Source organism: Ovis canadensis, chromosome 4, assembly GCF_042477335.2.
Source record: "Ovis canadensis isolate MfBH-ARS-UI-01 breed Bighorn chromosome 4, ARS-UI_OviCan_v2, whole genome shotgun sequence".
Taxonomy (NCBI): Eukaryota; Metazoa; Chordata; class Mammalia; order Artiodactyla; family Bovidae; genus Ovis; species Ovis canadensis.
Window position 1 is genome coordinate 23,897,167 of NC_091248.1, and position 24,418 is coordinate 23,921,584.

Below are 24,418 nucleotides of genomic sequence, written 5' to 3' on the forward strand. Positions count from 1 at the left end.
TATGGAAATACTTTGCTGCCAGTTGAGAATGTTAACTATCGACACCAACCACGGGTGAAACAAATACTTCTGGATTCCTCATTTTTCACTGACTTAAGCTCGTGGGGGGCTACCTGAGTGACTTGGTGGTAGAGAATCCTCCTGCAATGCAGGAGATGTGGGTTTGATCCCAGGGTTAGGAAGATCCCCTGGAGAAGGAAATGGCAACCCACTCCAGTATTCCTACATGGGAAGTCCCTTGGACAGAGGAGCCTGGCAGGCTACAGTCCACGGGGTCACAAAAGAGTCAGACACAACTTAGGGACTGAACGGCAACAACAAGCTAGTGTGACCTGAGTCTCCAAGTGCTTGGGAATATTCTAGACAGTGTACAGTTTTTATTAACTTTATAAAATAACTTTCTATTTAAAAGATAAAGACACTTTGTGCTGTGAGACCAAATTAAACACAGTACTTAAACACAGTACATGGATTTAAACACCGTGTATTTTATTGTCTTTGTTGTTGTTTTGGAAGTGCAACATGAAATACTGGTTCCCAACTACAGCACCTGTCTCCAGTCCTTCTCTATTTTTAAACTTTTCCTATAGTAACAAGAGTGCCTAAGGATTTATATTTGCCAAAAAAGCTGAGTGTTGAAGGTTGATGCTTTTGAACTACAGTGTTGGAGAAGACTCTTGAGAGTCCCTTGGACTGCAAGGAGATCCAACCAGTCAATCCTAAAGGAAATCAGTCCTGAATATTCATTGGAAGGACTGATGCTGAAGTTGAAACTCCAATATTTTGTCCACCTGATGTGAAGAACTGACTCATTTGAAAAGACTCTGATACTGGGAAAGACTGAAGGTGGGAGGAGAAGGAGACGAAAGAGGATAAGATGGTTGGATGGCATCACCAACTCAATGGACATGAGTTTGAGCAAGCTCCGGGAGTTGGTAATGGACAGGGAAACCCGGCGTGCTGCAGTCCATGGGGTCGCAAAGAGTTGGACCCGACTGACCAACTGAACTTAACTGAACTGAAGAATAGCTGTCTTTATATCTGTATCTCTGAAGGGAGGGTAGAGAGACAACAGAACTAATACACAAAATAGTGTCTGTAATATTTTATTATGATGACAGTAGTGGTAGCCAAAATTTATCATCCCTTAGGAATTCATAAAAAGAGACATGACGTGCATTTCCCTTCTATCCAGTTTCAATTATCTAAGCACATCCTAAGTTCTCAGTTCTTATTCCAGATACACTGTTCAGAATTTAATTGCACATGAAACAAGTTTTAAAGCTGTTATTTTGTCCATAATCTCATATGCTCCTATCATAGTTAGCGCCCGAGTTAGTTGATCTCTTAAGGCAGCAGTGGTTATTGACAAGTTGTTCTTTTCCGTTTTCCATTTATCAAGTACTTGGTGGACTCTCTCACTTAGTGAAACAGTGCTGAAAAAATTTTAAATAATAATTATTTTAATAAGTTAGGAACATTGTTTTAAACTGTATCAATACTGTATATCTAGGTTTTCAACCTAGTTTACCAGAGTGACTAAATTAACCGGTGAAGACAGTCTATATAAAAATTTAGCATAGAGTTTGACACATACATAGTAAGTGAATGTCAGTCCTATGCCAGCCCTTGTTGCCTGTACAACATTGACAATTCAATTAACATTTGATTCTAAGAGAGATTTACTCAAGACCTCAATATAATCGTGGCCTGTTTACTGTAGACCAGTGCATTACTGCTTTTGCACTACATGCTTTATAATTTGATTTCATGACAACTCTCTCAGGTAAATCTGTTTATTTTACTAGTGGAAAAATTGAGGCATACAAAAGTTAGAGGACTTATCCAGGGTCACAAAACTAGTTGGGATTTAGAGCCAAGCAGTCTATCCTCAGAGTACTTGCTCTTAAACTACTGTAACCATATGGATCTCAAACATATGGTAAACTAAAATCAGTCTTTTATAACAAATTAGAGTTCATGTTAATATGAATGTTTCAGAAGCATGTAATATCAATATGATATAAACCAGAACATGAGAATAGGCTTATACTACATGTTGTCATTTATACATACCTCAATGCAGACTTATCACTTTCTGAGATTGTCAGGTTTAATTTTTGACACAAAAATTGAAAATTTGTTTCAGTAATATTCTTGGCAATTATCTTGAAGATTTTCGCTAAGATTTTCTCTACAGTGGAACATAAAAGAAAATTTAGGCCATCTATTTTGAAAAATGTACTCTATTTTGAGTTAATTATAGCTAGGGTTTTTACTTCTGTGCTTTTATACAATGTATATATCAAACAAAATTGAAAAATAAGTACAGATATACTAACTGAAATTTGAGAAGATAACAAAATAGAAATTTGAACCACTTAGTCCATTTCTTCTAAATTCTGAATAACCCTAAACATAAATGTCAATTTCATATAAAATGTCTATTTAGAAGAATATCATAAGCAACTTCAAAGTGATCATTAAACCCTTTAATTCTTTCAGGATTTGAAACAAATTTAACTCCTTCCTTCAGTTCTGGCTTTTTAATATGCCTCTTTGGGTATTATCCTGAGAAACCAAGTTTAAAACTACTATAAATATGGTATACACACATACATATGCTTGTTTTATATTCACATCATGTATTATGAATGTTAGTTTTTAAAAAGCTATTAGCTAATATGAACCAGATCCATCTTTCTGTTAACCAAGGTAATTTGAGAATTTTCAAAAACTAGAGATCTGCCACCCCTCTATAGTCATCTCAAATATGTTCAGTGCTTCCTGTTTTAAAATATGTATCCATGCCATTAATCACTCAGGCTAGATTGTATGTTAATGATATAATTGAAAAGTCTCCTAAGTGAAATTTTAAGGAAGAGACCCTTTGTTCCTTGTTAATCGCAGAATAAATATGTCTCCCATGATGACTTCCTCATCATTCTCTGTGGCGCCAAACCTGCAGTACGAGGGCCCCATGGGAATAAAGAAGGGAGATAAATGACTTGAATTCTCTTGTTTTTGCTGACTTTGATTTACTGTCATTGCCCGTTGAACTTTCCCTTCCATTGGCTAGAACCACATGAACCTTCTATCCTAGGGAATTTGAGTAACAGAATGTTAACAAGGAAGTTCAGTCATGTAACTTTACAGCCCTTCTCTAAAGTACTGTAACCTAGCAATAACATAGATCTTTAGAAAGGCTTTTTAGAAAAGCTTTGTTTTACAAAAGTAAAGTGAAGTCTCTGAGTCGTGTCCGACTCTTTGCGACCCGTGGACTGTAGCCCACCAAGCTCCTCCGTCCATGGGATTCTCCAGGCAAGAATACTGGAGTGGGTTGCCATTTCCTTCTCCAGGGGATCTTCCTGACCCAGGGATAGAACCCAGGTCTCTCACATTGCAGGCAGACGCTTTAACCTGTGCACCACCAGGGAAGTAAACTTACTATTAAATATCCCCTTTTATGATAGCAAAACCAACTTATATAGGAAGTTAGAGAAAAGAACTGTGACTTTATTGTTTAGGCTCCTTCTATCAATGAGGCCTTCTTCTTGCATAATCTTCAGTAAGGTAACCATACATATTGTGGCTTACAGAGGACTGTGCAGTCTTAGTGACCATCTCAACAGATTAAAGGATTATGATGGTATAAACCTCTTGATTACACAGACAGGGTATATATTATACAGGGTATATATAATATAATGTATATATACAGGGTATATATATTATAATATATATAATATAATGATTTGGGGGGATACTTGTATATATTCTCTTTCCCCAGTTCTGGATCATTAAATTGATTTAATACTTAAAAACTCCATTAAATTGGAGGACAAAAATCTGGATCTATTCTGAGGATTGTCAGTGAGTGGCAAACTCGGAGTCCCAGGAAAAAGCTTAGATGTTGGGAACCCAAACCCAGGGAAAGAATGAGACAGTGAAACTTCCATCCAAAGACTTGGAGAAACCAGTCTCTATCTGGTGAAAGGGCATTTAAAGAAAATGGACCCACTCCCTGAAGTAATCAGAGGAGTACTTAAGAATAGCAGGAATGAAGATTGCCTAAGGATTGCAGACAAGTAATTATAATGGGCCAAGAACTGATTGGCATCAGTGTAAACCTGATTTATGAACTTCCTTCAAGGCCAAACATGACTTTTGGAACAACTGTATATGGTGATATAGTCCAGAACTGATAAAAAATTCAATATGTAGATTCTCTGAGTCTGGCCGCGATCATGATGGCTACAACCTCTTGAAGTGCATCAAGGCTAATAGATGGGGAGCAACTCATCTGTGACTTAAATTTACCTTTTTTTTAATGGTTCAAAATGTAAAGACCTAGATTAAATAAACTCCCAGCCTTCAGAAAAGGGAAGATGATAAATACTTTAATGTCTCTGCCAGACTGAAAACCTCTGATTAAAGCAAATTATTTGTTAATATACACATACCAGAAGATGACTTGTAAGCTAGCTAGTCACTCGCTCATTACCTACCATCTCTTTCATCTGCCCTCTGTAGATAGCGTGCAATAGTATACAACTGTTTTCCTTTACAGATTTCCATTGGTGGTCTCAGCAAAGGGTTATCATCAAAATTTATCTCCTTCAGTGAAAAAAGGTTGTAGATACCACTAGGCAGAACTGAAAGATTATTTCCTAGCAGAAAAAAAAATAATTGAATTACATCCTTTTGTAAAGGAAAACTATGGAGACAAATAACAACCATGTAAAGGACAGGGAGGTCTGGCATGCTGCAGTCCATGGGGTCACGAAGAGTCGGACACAACACGGCAACTGAACAGCAACAACGAAAGGGCGTCTGTGGTGTCTCACTGATGCAATGCCAGAGGACCCTCACAGTGCTGGCAAACCTCAAGTTCTTACTGTTGTCCACTTGCTAGGAGTGAAAAGGACGACGTATAGAAACAGGGCAAGGATTCTTTTTTCTCATCGAGAATGACAAAATAAGATAGGAGGCTTTCCTCTTGCAACACCAGAATGGACTTTACAGAATAAGTGTGATGGTACTTTTTTTCAGTAATTTTTAAAAATGAACTTCTTGTTTCCAGGAATTTCAGATTTACAGAAAAGTTGCAAAAATTATATGGAGGTCTTGAATACTTTTCATCTAGTCTTAGTTTTCCCTGATGTTATCATCTCACATTATTATGTTACTTTTTTTTTTTGGCACATCATGCAGTGTGCAGGGTCTTCAACCAGGAATTGACCCTATGCCCTCTACAGTAGAAGCACAGAGTATTAACCACTGGACTATCAGGGAGGTCCCCTATGTCACATTTTTAAATCCAAGAAGCTAACGTTGACACAGTACTATTAAATAAGCTTTGGATGCTTTTGAATTTCATTATATTTCCATCAATGTCCCTTTTCTGTTCCAGGTATCGATTCCAGGATAGCACACTGCATACAGGTATGTCTTCCAGTCGGTGAGAATTCCTCAGCCTGTCCTTGTTTCTCAAGATCTTAATGGTTTTGTATAGAACCGGTTAGGATTTTGAAGAATATTTCTTAATATGAGTTTATCTGATATATTTTTTCATAAATAGACTGGGGTTGTGGGTTTTTGGAAAGAACACCACAGAGACTGAGTGCTCTCTTCCCCTCAGGGATACCTGACATCCACAAGGCATCACTGGCATGTTAACCTTGACCCCTTGGCTAACATCGTGCTTGCCAGGTTTCTGCAAGGTGATGCTTTGATTTTCTCCTTTCCTTACTTTGTTCTTTAGAATGGGATTATAAAGTCTAGTCCGTCCTCAAAGAGTGGAGAGTAAGCTCCACTTCTTTAAATGTAATTTTTCAAAACCATCTTAATCTATTGATAATATAAACTTGACATAAAAAGTAAAACTGTGATTACTGACAGAGAATTTGTAATCATTTCAAGAGGAACTGGCCTAAAGTTTGCCTTTGTGTTATTTGTATATTTTATGGTTATGTTATTTTAGCCAAGAATAAAGGAACCTGGTTCCTTTTAGTGAAGAAAGGTTTTAGAAACCAAGATCTGGGTACTAGGTTGCTCATTGTTGTTTGGAGTATGTGCTGCTTCTGACTTATGTATATTCTCTCTCCCTGATACTACTAGCTCTGGGGAAAACTAGTTACCATGTCTTAAAGGGGCTGACATGGCAGGGAACTCAATTCTGCTGCCAGTAGCCACATAAATTAGTTTTGAAGCAAATCTGCTAGCCTTAATCAAGCCTGTCTGTAGTACCAACCAAGAGGTTGGCTGCCGTTTCATACAAGATTCTGAGACAGAGCAAGTCAGCTAAACACATTCTGGGTTCCTGACCCTCAGAAACTGTGTGAAATAAATATTTTATTAATTTGAGAAGCTAAATTTTGTGGAAATTTGTCACACAGCAAAAGATAACCGATATAACAGCTACCAGCTGAAAGTACTGAACTGAGATCTAAGGAGCTGCCAACTGCAGGGAAGGAGTTTGCATTTTTAGTCCAGCAACTTAAGTGCCTGATGAAGCAGCAATAGCTACCAGAACAAATATCAACTTTCTTTGGACAGAGAGAGAATTGATGATAGACTTCAGGATTCAAAACAGAGAAACAAGAAAGTGTGGCTCACTCCCAAGAGAAAAAAACTGACTCAGTTGTTGTAGTTAACAATAAAAGAATTTTAAAGCAGCTAACACAATGAAGTTTAAGAATATAAAGAAAGATAGTCTCAAATGATTGAAAAAAGGGAAATCTTGGAGGAGAAATATAAACTATGAAAAGAAAAATGGCAGTTCTAGAACTGAAAAATTTAGTATCTGAAATTAAAAATTAATTCGACAGATGTAACAGGATAGAGATCATAGACAAGTCAGTAAACTTAAAGGCAGATCAATATGAGATGCTTAAAAGCTGTGTGTGTACACACACACACACACACACACAGTTTTAAGGATTTGTAAGACAATATGTAAAGGTAATTGGAATCTTATAAAGAGAAGAGAGAAAATGAAGCAGAAAAAAATTTTGAAGAAATAGGTTAAAAATCCCCAATTTAGTAAAATATTCAGACCAGAAACAGCAAAATCCAAGCAGTATAAATAAACATGAAAACCACACCTTGAATGAATGTCACAGAAAGTTCAGAATAATCCTCTTAAAAAATCAAGTCCTACACTGAATCAATCCAAAGTTGGAAAGCAATGACAGAATCAGTTTTTTCATACTTCTGGCATTTACTCCAGGATCTTACAGTTAGTAGGACCCTGCTTGAGGAAGAAAACGGCAGAAGAGTTTTGGTAAGAGAGCACTGTGACTTTTTCACTCATCTCCCTGCCACTCTCCACTCCCAGGCGGCAGCAGTCAGAGCAGGCTGGGGCAGCCTGCGTTCCTGGTACAGCGTGCTGGTATCAGAAATCCAACATAGACTTTGTTCTTTGAATACCGTGCTTTTGCATTTTGACCTGCCTGCTGATTTCCTGACGGACTGGCACAGAGAATGACCTTTGTTTTGCTCCCCCGGCTCAGACTGGAGCAGCCTCCCTGGTGGCAGTTGTTGTCCCCTATAAAGACATACACTGTCTGTCTCCCCGTCCCCCACAAGGGAGGGGAGCAAATAGCAGCAGACAAAGAAAGCAATAGAAAGGTTCAAAAGCCCAGGAAGGAGAAGGCTGAGGAGGAAGTTTCTTGGGGGAATTAGGGCTCAGAAGGGCCACAGTATATTCTGGGGAAAATGCAATGCAATAAGCATATTCAGAACTGGACACATGCTCAGAAGAAGACTGAGAGAATCCTAGGCTTGCATCTGAGGTGGATTTCTGGGCTTCACACAATCAGGAAAAGACTAAGACAGAGTCATAGGTGGCCTGGCTTAGTGTTAAAGTGCCCCAGCTTAGAGCTAAACTGCAAAGACTGGGAAAGTAGTATTTTCTTTTATGGCTCTGGGTATTGAAGGACAGAAGAAAATATCCATACAAATACTAACCAAAGAGCTGGGGTGGTTTTAGTAATATCAGATAACAAAGACTTTAAGTCAATAACTGTTATAGAAGACAAAGGACAGAATATATTGATGAGAGGATCATTACATCAAGAAGATACAACAATTAAAAGCATGTACAAATCAAACAACAGAGCCCCAAAATATATTGGGCAAATACTGATAGGATTGAAGGGAAAATCTGGTGGTTTTACAATAATAAATGGAAGCTTTAATGCCTCACTTTCAGTAATGGATAGAACATTTAGACAAAAAGTCATTTAGGGGACTTGAACAGCACTATAAAGCAATTAAACCCCATAGATATACATATAACATTCCAACAGCAGAATACATGTTTTTCTCAAGTACGCATAGAACATTCTCCATGATAGACTATATATTAAGGCACAAGACAAGTCTCATTAAGATTGATTCAAAAAAAGCCAAATAGTATATTTTTTTCTGACCACAGTGGAATGGTACTACCAAAAATAATGGAAGGAAAACTGGAAAATTTACTAATTTAAGCAGCATGCCAAATTTAAGCTACCACCATGTCAAAGGCAGAATCAAAAAGGAAATTATAAAATACAGAGATAAAATGAAAACACAATAACCAAAAATTATAGATGCAGCAGAAACAGTGCTGAAGATGAAATCTATAGCTGAAAATACTAACACTAAAAAAGAATATCAATATAATTACTTTATATATAAATTAACTAGAAAAATATAAGTAAATTAACCCAAAACTATCAGGAGGAGGAGGAAATACAGATTGCAAGCATGTTCAGTCAATCAGTTGTGTCCAACTCTTTGCAACCCCATGGACTGTAGCCCCCCAGGCTCCTCTGTCCATGGAATTTTCCAGGCAAGTATACTAAAGTGGGTTACTATTTGCTACTCCATGGGATCTTCCTGACCCAGAGATTAAACCCACGTCTCCTGCATCTCCTGTATTGGCAAGCGGATCCTTTACCACTGAGCCACTGGGAATTTTTAGAGCAGATATAAATGAAATAGAGAATCAACAAAACCAAAAGCTGGTTCTTTGAAAACATCAACAAAATTGATAAATTTAGTTCAATGGACTAAGGAAAAAGAAAGATTCAAATTACTAAAATCAGGAATGAAAGTAGAAACATTACTACTGATTCTACAGAAGTAAAAGTTTATAGAGTACTATGACCATTATTATACCAGCAAACTGGATAATCTAGAGGAAATGGACAAATACCTAGAAACACAAAATCTGCCAAGGCTAAATCATGGAGAAAGATGGAAAATCTGAATAGATCTATGGCTAGAAAGAAGACAGAAGCAGTAATCAAATATCCTCCAACAAAGAAGAACCCTACACCTTGTGGCTTCACTGGTGAATTCTAACAAATATTTAAAGAACATCTAATGCCAATCCTCAAACTCTTCCACAAAATTGAAGAGGACAGAACACTTCACAACTCATTTCATGAAGCTACCATCACCCTGATACCAAAGCCAGAAAAAGACACTTCAGGAATGAAGACTACAGAGCAATATCCTTTTTGCACAAATCCTCAGCAAAATAAGAGCAAATGAAATCTAACAAAATATTAAAAGGATTATACACTATTGTGAGGTGGGATTTATCTTGAAATGCAAGGATGGTACGATATAAGAAAATCAATCAGTGTAACCTGATATTAAGAGAAAAAAGGAAAAAAACTCACGATTCTCTCAATGATACAGAAAAGTCATTTGACAAAATTCAATACCATTTTGTTATTAAAAACAATCATATTTGTGTGTTTTTCTAATACTAGTCCTTCAAAATACATGAATAAAATTGATAATTAAAGCAAAAATCATACAAATTCCACAGTCCCACTTGTAGATTTTAATGCCTCTCCAAAGCAACTAATACAAGACAGTATACCAATAAAGACAGAATATTCCAACAAGATTATCAACCAGTACTTATATGATATTTATAAAAGACTGTACCTAACACTTGCAGAATATGCTTTTTTAAAGTATGTGGTATGATTATCAAGGATGGAAAAAATGGGTAGAAAAAAGATATACACCAATTTCAGTACAGTGGTTACTTCTAGTTTGGTTGTTGTTGTTTAGTTGCTAAGTCATGTCTGACTCTGCAACTGCATGGACGTTAGCCTGCCAGCCTCCTCTGTCCATGGGATTTCTCAAGCAAGAATACTGGAGTGGGTTGCCATTTCTTTCTCCAGGGGATCTTTCCTACCCGAGATTGAACCTGCGTCTCCTGCATTGGCAGTGAATTTTTACCAGTGACCCACCTGGCCCTACTTCTAGTCTGGGGAGAACTACAAAAGAAGTTTCGATTCTGTTTTATTTCTTAACAGTCAAAAATATCTCAAGTGTACATGTATCCCCTCTTATGGCTGATTCATGTTGAGCTTTGACAGAAAACAACACAGTTCTGTAAAGCAATTATCCTTCAATAAATAATTAATTTTAAAAAAAGAAGGAAAAAAATCTCAAGGGAATGATTCCTTATAGCTGAGAGTAAGCATATAGGTGTTTTTTTTCTATAAGCTTGAAATACTTTATAATAAAAATTAAGAAAAATACTAGCCTAGCTTTGAGAATTCTTATATTTTTAGAATGACTTACTTTTATTGTTGTAATCGAAGTGATTTACTTTGTAAAAGACTGTAAGATTTTAGATTACTATGGGGTGTAGGAGTGGGCTCAGGGTAGCCAGCAGGAAAGGAAAATAGAGAAAATGCTGACCTAAGGTTGTGTGTGGCGAGGGAAAGTGAGGTCAGGTTCACAAAGGGAAGAAATACTCAATGATTAGGATGGGCAGAGAAGACAGAAAAGAAAAGAAAGTATGTTCGGGTTCCCCAGCTAGATCATAACCTCCTTCAGGGAAGGAACTGAACATTAGGCTTTGCTCTCGTTCTCTGTATGTGCAGTAGCCACTTCCTTCCAATGGGCACTTAATACATGGGGTTGATTGTTTGCCATTCTGTCTTGTCAGCAGAATTTGCAACCTAGAACCTAAAACTCAACTTATTGATAATGCTTATTGATTATACTTGACACTCACCACTCAGGTTTAGCTGCTGGAGAGCATTTAAAGATAGAAAAGATGGTGGCAGAGATCTTATTTGATTGTTGTCTGCGTTTAGACTAACCAGACTTCTCAGTTCTCCTATATTTGTTGGCATTTCTCTGATTGCATTATTTGAGATATCAAGTCTTTTAAGTTTAGTCATATTAGACAGCTCTTCTGGAAGTCTTGTTAGCTGTAACAAAGGTTAAATAATTATATTTTTAATAAATATTTCTATGATGAAAACCTTTTCTGAAATAAAAGGGAAGGAGAGATTTTTTGGTTTTTGTTTCAAAAAAGGAGATATTTTCATTATGTCACAAAGTCTTTGTGACTCCCTTCCTTAATAAAACCCACAACAAATTGTGTAACATCCAAATATCTCCTCCATCCGACCAATGCTGCCTATTCAACCCTGTGGCTTACTAACTACTTTTTTCACTCTCCCAACACTTGATGTTCAGTGCCACCTTATCCCTTCTGTCCCTAAAGCTTACCCTGCTTTGATTTCTTCTCCCTGAAGTCTTTCTAAACGATTCTCTTCCATATTTCATCTCTTTCCTCCTACTCTCATCAACAGAGCTTTTTATTAATCCCTTGTGTATGTATTCTCCTTGGATTTTTAAATGATATAATATATGTTTTATAGTTTTTTGAAAAGAGTAGAGTGAAAAAGTTGGCTTAAAGCTCAACATTCAGAAAACAAAGATCATGGCATCTGGTCCCGTCACTTCATGGGAAATAGATGGGGGAAACAGTGGAAACAGTGTCAGACTTTATTTTGGGGGGCTCCAAAATCACTGCAGATGGTGACTGCAGCCATGAAATTAAAAGACACTTACTCTTTGGAAGGAAAGTTATGACCAACCTAGATAGCATATTGAAAAGCAGACACATTATTTGCCAACAAAGGTCCGTCTAGTCAAGGCTATGGTTTTTCCAGTGATCATGTATGGATGTGAGAGTTGGACTGTGAAGAAAGCTGAGCGCCAAAGAATTAATGCTTTTGAACTGTGGTGTTGGAGAAGACTCTTGAGAGTCCCTTGGACTGCAAGGAGATCCAACCAGTCCATTCTAAAGGAGATCAGTCCTGGGTGTTCTTTGGAAGGACTGATGCTAAAGCTGAAACTCCAGTACTTTGGCCACCTCATGAGAAGAGTTGACTCATTGGAAAAGACTCTGATGCTGGGAGGGATTGGGGGCAGGAGGAGAAGGGGACGACCGAGGATGAGATGGCTGGATGGCATTACCGACTCGATGGATGTGAGTTTGAGTGAACTCCAGGAGTTGGTGATGGACAGTGAGGCCTGGCGTGCTGCGATTCATGGGGTCACAAAGAGTCGGACACAACTGAGCGACTGAACTGACTGACTGACTGAATACATGTTCCCAATCATGACACATTTCGAGTAAGTGCTCAGTAAATTCCTTGTAATAGACACACACAGTTTGGCAATGTAGCTTCAAATGAAAATTCCTAGTACAAAAAGTATTGCAAAGTAACAGGAATTAAGATACTCTGCTAAGGCAAAGAAGAAATATGCATCTTCAGAAAAAATAAAGTCATCACAAGTGGCTTCTGAAATAGAGGAAGTCCTGTGAGTGAAAAAAAGTGTTTTGAATATGTGGGTCCCTCAAAAAAAATCAGACAACAAGGTAAATACTACATATGGAGCTCAGTGTTCTTCTATGTATAAAAGAAGCATAATAGATGATCCTAACTTCAGGGAGATTAAAATTCAGTTTGGGAACAAAATGTATATTGTGTGCATGCTCAGTCACTTCAGTTGTGTCCGACTCTTTGCAGTCCTGTGGACCCTTTGCAACCCTGTAGCCTGATATTCGTCTCCTCTGTCCATGGGATTCTCCAGGCAAGAATACTGGAGTGGGTTGCCGTGCCCTCCTCCAGGGGATCTTCCTGACCCAGGAACCAAACCCGCATCTCTTCTCCTGCATTGGCAGGTGGGTTCTTTACTACTAGTGCCACCTGGGAAGCCCAAAATATCCACATATGAAACAAACGGAAATCAGCACTAATCAATAAGTAATTCAGTGCCAAAATAATGTTTACGATAATAGAGAGAGAGAATTTAGGGAATGTATATCAGCATAAATCAGAGAACAAAAAAGAAGCTTCATGTAGCAGGTGGGACTCAAATGGCCTTTTGAGAATGAACAGGATCGAATAGAAGTTACAGGACACTTGCAGTGCTTCCCTGGTGGCTCAGATGGTACAGCATCTGCCTACAATGCGGGAGACCCGGGTTCAATCCATTCCAGCACTCTTGCCTGGAATATCCCATGGATGGAGCCTGGTAGGCTACAGTCCATGGGGTCGAAAAGAGTCAGACACGACTGAGCTTCACTTCACTTCTTCACTTCAGGCAAGATAAATATCACGCATAAAAATGGCCAAGTAAAGAGGTGATAGGAAGCAGGAGATATCTTTAGAGAAGGAATATGGAACGAGCCTCTGGCAAGACTTGAAATCTGGTCCTATTGGGAGGAATCTGATCAACACAAATAGCTAGGTCTACAATTTCACATTCCTTCAAACAAATCTTGAACAACTTGCTCAGCATTTCTTTGAGGAAGTGCCTCAGAACTGTGTGATGAGAGAGCTACTCTGAAAGGAAAATTCCCGTTGAGCATCCTTCACTCAGCGAAATAAAAGCCCTGTAATTAACCTGATTCCTGTTCTTCAGACGACTGTTCAGTGAATATATGCTGTTCTATAGATTAATCTTTTGAGTATATTACCTTCACCACAAAAGGGTTATCAAAGTGGTCTTTCCAATGATAGAGGATCTTCCTTTTGAGAGGAGTTTTGATATATCATTTTTCTCATTTGGTGACCTTCAAATTGATGTTTTGATGACTTGGAATGGTGTCTTTGGCAACCATCCACCCATCCAAGGAATCTAGATTCCCAAGAATGGCCCTGTGAAATGAAGGCTGATAGTTTTGATGAGTCCTGAGAAAAGGAAGGAGACAGAATCAAAGAGAATAGCAGAAGTTTCCCAGAGTAGTCTAGGCATGAACTGAGCAATGAGCACGGACCGGGATGGAGCCAGTGACACTGGAAAATCAGAGAGAGGATCCAAGAGCTTTTTCAGAGGAAAAATGAAATTGCTTTGGTGTAAGATTCAGTATGACTGGTGATGTTTCCATGATTTCTAGATTGGCAGGTCAGAAGAAAGTGGCATCACAAACAGAAATGGGGAAATTTTGAAGGGATTTGCATTAGAAAGGAAGGTGAGTTTGATTTTGAAGTTATATTGAGTTTGAGACAATAGAAGAATAGGAGAATAGAGAATATCCGGGGAATCTGTGATACTAGTGCACTGGTGAAAGATTAGCTCCAGATATGTGGATCTGAGAGTTATGTGCATGCTGAGGTCTAGGAAGCAGTTAATAAAAAAGAGAAAATTAAAGACACAACCTTGTAGATTTCCATAGTAAGGTATAGGAAGAGAAAGACAGGATTATAAATCAGCCAAGGAATTAGTTGATGATTATGGTACAGAACTAAATACGTGTCTTTTAGTATAAGAGAAACTTTTAAAACATAACATGTATTATTATTCATTCCATCTCAGTTCAGTTCAGTTCAGTCGCTCAGTCGTGTCCGACTCTCTGCAACCCCATGAATCGCAGCACGCCAGGCCTCCTTGTCCATCACCAACTCCCGGAGTTCACTCAGACTCAGGTCCATCGAGTCAGTGATGCCATCCAGCCACCTCATCCTCCGTCGTCCCCTTCTCCTCCTGCTCCCAATCCCTCCCAGCATCAGAGTCTTTTCTAATGAGTCAACTCTTCTCATGAGGTGGCCAAAGTACTGGAGTTTCAGCTTTAGCATCATTCCTTCCAAAGAAATCCCAGGGCTGATCTCCTTCAGAATGGATTGGATGGATCTCCTTGCAGTCCAAGGGACTCTCAAGAGTCTTCTCCAACACCACAGTTCAAAAGCATCAGTTCTTCGGCGCTCAGCTTTCTTCACAGTCCAACTCTCACATCCATACATGACCACTGGAAAAACCATAGCCTTGACTAGATGGACTTTTGTTGGCAAGGTAACGTCTCTGCTTTTCAATATGCTATCTAGGTTGGTCATAACTTTCCTTCCAAGGAGTAAGAATCGTTTAATTTCATGGCTGCAGTCACCATCTGCAGTGATTTTGGAGCCCCCCAAAATAAAGTCTGACACTGTTTCCATTGTTTCCCCATCTATTTCCCATGAAGTGATGGGACCAGATGCCATGATCTTCATTTTCTGAATGTTGAGCTTTAAGCCAACTTTTCACTCTCTACTTTCACTTTCATCAAGAGGCTTTTTAGTTCCTCTTCACTTTTGCCATAATCAAATCCCTTATGATTATACAGTGAAAGTGAGAAATAGATTTAAGGGACTAGATCTGATAGATAGAGTGCCTGATGAACTATGGAATGAGGTTCATGAAATTGTACAGGAGACAGGGATCAAGATCATCCCCATGGAAAAGAAATGCAAAACAGCAAAATGGCTGTCTGGGGAGGCCTTACAAATAGCTGTGAAAAGAAGAGAAGTGAAAAGCAAAGGAGAAAAGGAGAGATATAAGCATCTGAATGCAGAGTTCCAAAGAATAGCAAGAAGAGATAAAAAAAAGCCTTCCTCAGTGATCAATGCAAAGAAAGAGAGGAAAACAACAGAATGGGAAAGACTAGAGATCTCTTCAAGAAAATTAGAGATACCAAGGGAACATTTCATGCAAAGATGGGCTCGATGAAGGACAGAAATGGTAGGGACCTAACAGAAGCAGAAAATATTAAGAAGAGGTGGCAAGAATACACAGAAGAACTGTACAAACTTAAGCAAGTATTTTCTGGAGTAGTCTTTCTGGAAATTGTATATATAGCTGCTGCTGCTGCTGCTAAGTTGCTTCAGTCATGTCTGACTCTTTGCGACCCCATAGATGGCAGCACACCAGGCTCCCCCGTCCCTGGGGTTCTCCAGGCAAGAACACTGGAGTGGGTTGCCATTTTCTTCTCCAGTATATATAGCAGATAGGTTTAAAAAGTCAAATAACTTTGGGAAATGTAGGTTAAATAGAGATAAACCTATCTCTTTGTGCAGGACACTTGAGAGCTTTTAATATGCTGAATGCATTGTGATTCTCTAAGAGCCCAGTGCTTCTCAAAGTTCATGGGCCTAGCATTTTTCAGTAACAGACTCTGGAAAATCTTGGGCTTCACTTGTGGCTCAGACGGTAAAGAATTTGCCTGGAATCTTCTGGGAGACCCGGGTTTGAGGCCTGGGTCAGAAAGATCCCCTGGAGGAGGAGCAGCTGGCAACCCACTCCAGTATTCTTGCCTGAACAGAGGAGCAAGAATTCCATGGACAGAGGAGCCTGGTGGGCTCTAGTCCATGAGGTTGCAAAGAGTTGGACACATGACACATACTAGGAAATCTTGCTGTCCATAAGAGTCCCTTGTGACCTGTGTGACTTGTGAAAGTCGCTCAGTTGTGTCTGACTCTTTGTGACCTCATGGACTATACAGTCCATGGAGTTCTCCAGGCCAGAATACTGGAATGGGTAGCCTTTACCTTCTCCAGGGGATCTTCCCAACCCAGGGATCAAACCCAGGTCTCCCACACTGCAGGCGAATTCTTTACCAGCTGAGCCACCAGGGAAGCCCAAGAATACTGGAGTGGGTGGCCTGTCCCCTCTCCAGATAATAGTCCCAGCCTCTGTCAAATTAATTTGACTGTGGCAGTCAAAGATAGCTAGGTAATAGCTGTGTGCTTTTCACTTGTTTACTGAGATCTTAATATACAAATCAGATCTTAATATATAAATCAAATTCTTTGATTTTTAAAAAATATTTCCATAAAATTCAGTCAGTGTTGAGTAAACTGAAATGCTGTGAGAACATTTATACCCATGGATCTAGCAGTTCTTTAGGGGAAATTCCATAGGGAAATAGTAAAATATGAAAAGGCTACATTTATGAAGAAGTTCATCATAGCATCATTTATGATGATGAAAAATTAAAACATCACAGAATGCTTAACAACAGAGGATTATTTACACATATCATGCATTGGTTATAATAATTATTGGGAAGATTATGTTCTGGGTAAATTCTTATATATTAAGTGAAAATAGAAGACTTTAAAATTGAGTATACAGTATTTCCACAATTGTTTATGAAATCATATAAATAAGGAAAAGCAAAAGTAAGTTGTATCAATATATGTCCAGTAGTTATATTGTGATGGTATGCTTCTGGAATTTATTTTTACTTCTTTTTTGTCAATTTTCCAAATTTTCAATAATGTGTTTATGTTACATCTGTAAGTTAAGTGAAAATAAATCTATAAATTTGTCACCTTTAATTACTTGGTATTTCATTTTAATGAAATGTTTTCCTGTTAAACTCTTGTGTTGAAAAGTTTATTTGTAAACCATGTTTGAGGTTAAAAAATAAAATATTCCAGCTAAATTAAACACACACACACTGCAGCTTAGATTCTGATCCCCTCAGCTCTCCCTTCCCCACAAAGCCCAAGCTATCTGTCTCTTACCTTTTTCCCATTTATCTGGCTTATATTCAATTCTTCCAGTGACTGAAGGTGGCAAAGTTCAACAGGAAAATATATAAATTGATTGTTTGAGATGTTTAATTTCTGGATTCCTTTTAAGTTACAGATCTCTGAAGGTATAGTCTGTATTTGGTTTTCGGAAAGATCAAGTACTCGCAAATTGTCTAAAGCACACACTTCTGTGGGGAAAGTTTCCAACTTATTATAGCATAAAATAAGAACATGGAGTGATACCATGTTGGAAATAGAAGGAGGAATTTTCCTTATTTTGTTTTTACCAAGATCCAGGTATTCAAGATTAATAAGAGAACATAAGTGCTCAGAAAATATAAGGAGTTTGTTTTCATTCAATTCTAAACGAAGCAGTTGTTTATTGAAAGATATGTCTACAGGTATTTCTGAAATATAATTTCCAGTGAAACTCAAATAATAAAGAGAATCTAAAGCACACAAACCTAGTGGAAAATACATTATTTTATTATAACTCAATTCAACTTTAGCTATGTTTTTGCAGTTTTTTATTTCAATGGGAAAATCTGTGATAAAATTTCCTGAAAATTCTAGGCTGAACATATTATTAAGATGTGAAATATATTCAGGTATTTTCACTAGATAATTTCTGTTTATATGGAGTTTTCTTAAATTTTTAAGCTTATGGATGTTCTTAGGAAGTTCTGTTAATTTATTATCACTAAGACTAAGGCATTCCAACACTGCACAGTGGGAAATGTTCTCTGGCATGTCTTTCAATAAATTTTTATCAAGCATTAGAATCCTAAGTTCCTTAAAATTCTCAATTTTGTTTGAAATAACTTCCAATTTATTGTCTGTCAGTTGGAGTTCTTTCATTTTGAGCAATAAAAAAATTTCCACAGCCAAAAAAGTAAGTTTATTGTGATCCAGTAAAAGTTTTTCTAAATTTTTAAGCTCCTTAATTTCTTTTGGCAAACTGTTTATCAGATTTCCAGTAAGATTTAGTGAAATTAACTTGGGAAGGAAGCACAAAGCTTTAGGAAATATTGTTAATTGATTATATTCCAGATTAAGAGCCCTCAAGTTTTTCAAACTAGACAGGGCATCTGGTATATGTCTTAACTTATTTTTAGCCAAATTTAAAATTTCCAAGTTTTTAAGACTTTCCAAGCCAGAAGGAAAATCCTCAATGCAATTGTTATTTAAAAATAGTTCCCTGATATTCCCAAGCTGTGATATTTCTTTAGGTATATGTGATATTTGATTGTAACTGACATTTAATAGTTTTAAATTATGAAGTAACTGAATTTCAGATGGAAGTGTTGATAGCCCATTTTTTTGTATGGATAGAATTTCAAGTCCTAGCATATCCCTTGAGTCTGCCCCTTTAAAACTTTTGATTTCATTCTCATCTAAATACAAATGTTTTACATACTGGACTTTTAAAATGTCCTTAGGGAATTCTTGTAAACCCCTGGCTTTGAGGTTAACTGTAAAGTTATCTGATGGGAAGCCAGATCCTTCCTGATTTTCTTCAGAGAGTTGTGGACTAATTTTTCCTAATGTTTCATGAGAGAGGGAGTCAACAAAAGCCTGATATTCAGCCCTCATCTCGGTTTCTGATAATGATGAACTTTGTGAAATTCCAGTTTTTGACTGCAGGCTGTCATATGTAGCAATTGTTTCAGAAAATTGGAGAGTTTTCCTTTGTTCTTCATTTTTCTTAGACTTACTTCCAGAGGAGGATGTTGATGTATCATCATGTATAGCAAATGTGTTCTTTCTAGGATGCTTTTCATAAATTTGGTTGGAAGATGTCTCATCAAAATCTTCCTTTAACAAGTTTGATGTTTCTTTAGTAAGTCCAGATTCCTCCACTGACCGTGATCTAGATTCTTTTCTAAATTGACTAATGATATCCTCTAGCTCTTCTGAAGTACGCTTCTTTTCAGACATCTTATTTGTGGGTATATTTTATACCAATATAAGATTGTAACTCAGTTATAATTTTCATGTTTAATTTTTTCCTTTGAACCTACAAAACAAATGTTGATTTAAGAGATATAATAAAGATGTTAAAGTTACAAAAGAATTTTAATACAATAATTTTTATTCTGTAATGAATAATTTCATAATCATTAACAGACATTTATAATTAATATATAATTACTGGCTAAAGACAGTTTATTGATTGGATGCATTTATCACATGATACTCTTAAAATCACATTAAGATTATAGAAAGGAATAAAAATATCAAAGAAAATGAGAAAGGGCACATAAGGGAATGAAAGAACTCAAGTTTTTGGATGACAGGGTGTAGCCAGAGACTCCCTCATGCCACATGTAGAGACTATCACTCTCATTGTGGCTTTGTTTACATATGGTAGATTTACATCTGGTATTGAAGTATCTTGTCCCAACAAATTCTTGCGTATGACAGTTCTCCAATAGGTGACAGTAAAATGTCTTAAGGAAGGGGGGATGCTTTCAATGCAAGTAAACTAGAGGTAAAACCACCTTTTCAAGGATTAATGCCTGACTTTAAGTCTTTTGTGTAACTCTTAAGGAACCTCCACAGCTAGGGACCAACCTCCTCAAGAGGTTTGAATTTGATCTCTGTAGGTCCCTCTGTCAAGTTTATGGGTTTTAACAACCCAATCTGCATCCCCAGGGGTAGTAGCTACTTCTTACATTTATTGTCTCTGTTGCTACCATCTCACCTTTACCTTTTCAGTACTCCAATACTTGTCTACACAACTCCCTATATTAACAAATTATTATCATTAATTGAAATATGGTTGATTTATAGCATTGTGTTAGTTTCAGGTGTACAGCAAAGTGATTCAGTAACATTTTTGCAGATTATTTTCCACTATAGGTTAGTACAAGATGTTGAATATAGTTCCCTGTGTGATGCAGTAAATCCATGTTGCTTATCTATTTTATGTATAGTACTTTGTATCTGTTAGTCCCATACTCCTCTAATTTATCTCCCTCTGCCACCTTTCCCCTTTGGTAACCATAAGTTTGTTTTTTGATGCCTGTGAGTCTATTTCTGTTTTGTATATATATTTGTTTGTATTTTTTTTTAGATTCCTCATGTAAGTGATACCATATAATACTTGTCTTTATCTGACTTGCTTCTCTAAGAATAATATTCTCTTGGTCTATCATGTTTCGGCAACTGGTGATATTTCATTCTTTTTTGTGGCTAAGTATTATTCCATCACTCACACACGCACCGCATCTTAAGGGAGTCATCTGCTGATGAGTTCCATGTCTTGGCTATTGTAAGTAGTGCTTCCGTGAACATTGGAGTGTGTGTATCTTTTTAATTAGAGTTTTCATCTTTTCCAGATATATACCCAAGAATGGAATTGCTGGATTATGTGGTAGCTATCTTTTAAGACACCTCCCTACTGTTTTCCATAGCGGCTGCACCAATTAACCTTCCCACCAACCATGTATAGGGTTTCCTTTCTCCACATCCCCTCCAGCATTTATTAATCGTAGACGATGGCCATTTTGACTAATGTGAAGTGCTACCTCATTGTGGTTTTGACTTGCATTTCTCTAATAGTTAGAGATGTTGAGCATTTTTTATGCATCTGTATGTCTTCTCTGAATAAATGTCTATTTAGGCTTTCTGGTTTGTTTTTTTTTTTTTGGTTTGGTTGTTTTCTTCAATGTTGAGTTATATGAGCTGTTTGTATATTTTGGATATTAATCTTTTGTTGCATTATTCAAAAATATTTTCTCCCATTCTGTATGTTGCCTTTTCATTTTGCTGGTGGTTTCTTAAATGCTTTGCAAAAGCTCTAAGTTTGATTAGGTCCTGTTTGTTTATTTTTGCTTTTATTTCTTTTGCCTTGGAAGACTGATCTAAGAAAATCTTACTATGATTTTTGTCAGGATGTCTTGTCCATATTTTGTTCATCATGTCGTATATTTAGTTCCTTAAACCACTGTGAGTTTATTTTTGTATGTGGTGTGAGAGCGTGTCCTAATTTCATTGATTTACTTGTAGTCGTCCAGTTTGCCCAACACCACTTGTTAAAAGAGTCTTTTATCCTTTGTATATTCTTATCTCCTCTGTAGTAGATTAATGGACTATCGGTGTGTGAGTTTGTTCCTGGGCTCTTTATTCTGCTCCATGGATCCATATGTCTGTTTCTGTGTCAGTACTCTGCTGTTTTGATTACTGTATATTTGTAGTATAGTCTGAAGTCTTGAAGGGTTATGCCTGCAACTTTTTTCTTTTTCCTCAGGATTGCTTTGGCAATTCTAGGTCTTCTGTGGCTCCATATAAAATTTAGGATTATTTATTATAGTTTGTGGGAAATATCATGCATATATTGATAGGGATTGCATTAAATCTGTAGATTGCATTGTATGGCCATTTTAACAGTATTAATTCTTCCAGTCCAAGAGCATAGGGTATCTCTTGATTTCTTTGACTCACCTTCAATTTCCTTATCAATGTTTTGTAGTTTTCATTGTATAAATCTTTTCCATTCTTGGTTAAGTTTATTCTTAGGTATTTCTTAAGTTACTTCTAAACAGGATTTTTTTTAAAACTTTCTCTTTCTGGCATTTCCTTGTTAGTGTAAAGAAATGCAACAGACTTACATATATTAATCTTATTTTCTCCTACCTTGCTGAATTCACGAATTAGTTCTAATAATTTTTGTATGGATATTTTAGGGTTCTGTACATAGATTATCATGACACCTGGAAATCGTGGCAATTTTACCTCTTCATTTACAATTTGTATGCCTTGTATTTCTTTTTCATGCCTGACTGCTGTGGCTGGGACTGCTAATACTATAATGAACAGAAGTGGTGAGAGTGGGTATCCTGTCTAGTCTCTGAATTTAGCAGAAAGGCTTTCAGCTTTTCACCATTGAATATTATGTAGACTGTGGGTTTTTCACAAATGGCTTTTATTATTTTGAGACGTGTTCCCCTCTACCCACTTTGGTAAGAGTTTTTATCATGAATGGATACTGAATTTTGTCAAATGCTTTTTCTGCCTCTGCTGAGATGATCATGTGGTTTTTGTCTTTTCTTCTGTTGATGGTGGTGTATCAGCTGATTGATTTACATATGTTGAGCTATCCTTGTGACCCTGGAATGAATCTAACTTGATCATGGTGTATGATCCTTTTTAATGGAGTGTTGGATTCAGTTTCCTAATATTTGTTGCTACTTTTTGCATCTATAGTCATCAAATATATGGGCCAGTAATTTTCTTTTTTGTTGTGTCTTTGTCTGGTTTTGACATAAGGGTAATAGTGACTTAATGGAGTGAATTTCCCTCCTTTTCAGTTTTTTGGAATAATTTGTAAAGGATCAGTGTAAGATCTTTGTATGTTTGGTAGAATTCCTAAGTGAAGCTGTTCAGTCCTGACTTTTGTTTGCACAGAATTTTATTATGGACTATGTTTTACTTCTAGTGATTGGTCTGTTCAAATTATCCGTTTCTTTTTGACCCAGTTTTGGCAAGCTATGTGTTTCTAGAAATGGGTCCATTTCGTCTAGGTTTCCTAGCATACAACTATTTTTAATATTATTATTATTTTTGTATTTCTGTGGTATCAGTTGTTATTTCTCCTAATTTCTTATTTTGTTGAATTTGGGTTCCCTCTCTTTTCATCTTGGTAAACCATTCAGTATCGCAGTAATCCAAGTCTATACCCTGACCAGTAAAAGTCTGTGCTGAAGAAGCTGAAGTTGAATGGTTTTATGAAGACCTACAAGACCTTCTAGAACACACACCCAAAAAAGATGTGCTTTTCTTTATAGGGGATTGGAATGCAAAAGTAGGAAGTCAAGAAACAACTGGAGTAACAGGCAATTTTGGCCTTGGAGTATGGAATGAAGCAGGGCAAAGGCTAATAGAGTTCTGCCAAGAGAATGCTCTGGTCATAGCAAACACCCTCTTCCAACAACACAAGACTGTACACATGGACATCACCAGATGGTCAACACTGAAATCAGATTGATATATTCTTTGCAGCCAAAGATGGAGAAGCTCTATACAGTCAGCAAAAACAAGACCAGAGGTTGACTGTAGCTCAGATCATGAACTCCTTATTGTCAAATTCAGACTTAATTTGAAGAAAGTAGGGGAAACCACTAGACCATTCAGGTATGACCTAAATCAAATCCCTTACATTTATAGAGTGGAAGTGAGAAATAGATTTAAGGGACTAGATCTGATAGAAAGAGTGCCTGATGAACTATGGATGGAGGTTTGTGACATTATACCAGAGACAGGGATCAAGACCATCCCCAAGAAAAAGAAATGCAAACAAGCAAAATGGCTCTCTGAGGAGGCCTTACAAATAGCTGAGAAAAAAAGAGAAGCAAAAAACAAAGGAGAAAACAAAACATATACCCATTTGAGTGCAGAGTTCCAAAGAATAGCAAGGAGAGATAAGAAATCCTTCCTCAATGATCAGTGCAAACTAATAGAGGAAAATAATAGAATGGGAAAGACTAGAGATCCCTTCCAGAAAATTAGAGATACCAAGGGAACATTTCATGCAAAGATGGGCAAATAGAGGACAGAAATGGTATGGACCTAACAGAAGCAGAAGATATTAAGAAGAGGTGGCAAGAATACACCAAAAGTGAAAGTGAAAGTGAAGTCGTGTCCGACTCTTTGTGCCCCCATGGACTGTAGCCCACCATGCTCCTCCATCCATGGGATTTTCCAGGCAAGAGTACTGAAGTGGGTTGCCATTTCCTTCTCCAAGAATACACTGAAGAGCTATACCAAAAAGATCTTCACGACCCAGATAATCACCATGG

At 37.3% G+C, this 24,418-nt stretch overlaps 1 protein-coding gene across 3 annotated transcripts in view; it reads right to left on the bottom strand.

Annotated features, from left to right (window-relative positions):
- Nucleotides 1-1,090: 1,090 nt before the first annotated feature.
- Nucleotides 1,091-24,418, bottom strand: part of LRRD1 (leucine rich repeats and death domain containing 1) — a 34,111-nt gene continuing 10,783 nt past the window's right edge. The window contains exons 1-5 of one of the 3 annotated variants that reach the window (XM_069587363.1): nucleotides 17,610-19,556; nucleotides 11,039-11,237; nucleotides 4,509-4,670; nucleotides 2,077-2,194; nucleotides 1,091-1,436 (exon numbers count right to left, since the gene is read on the bottom strand). In XM_069587363.1, coding sequence (XP_069443464.1) covers nucleotides 1,250-1,436; nucleotides 2,077-2,194; nucleotides 4,509-4,670; nucleotides 11,039-11,237; nucleotides 17,610-19,556 — 2,613 coding nt within the window. In that variant the 3' untranslated portion in view covers nucleotides 1,091-1,249. Of the gene's footprint in view, nucleotides 1,437-2,076; nucleotides 2,195-4,508; nucleotides 4,671-11,038; nucleotides 11,238-13,804; nucleotides 14,000-17,609; nucleotides 19,557-24,418 lie in introns of those variants that run through there. The other 2 variants (XM_069587364.1, XM_069587365.1) reach the window with 2 other exon arrangements.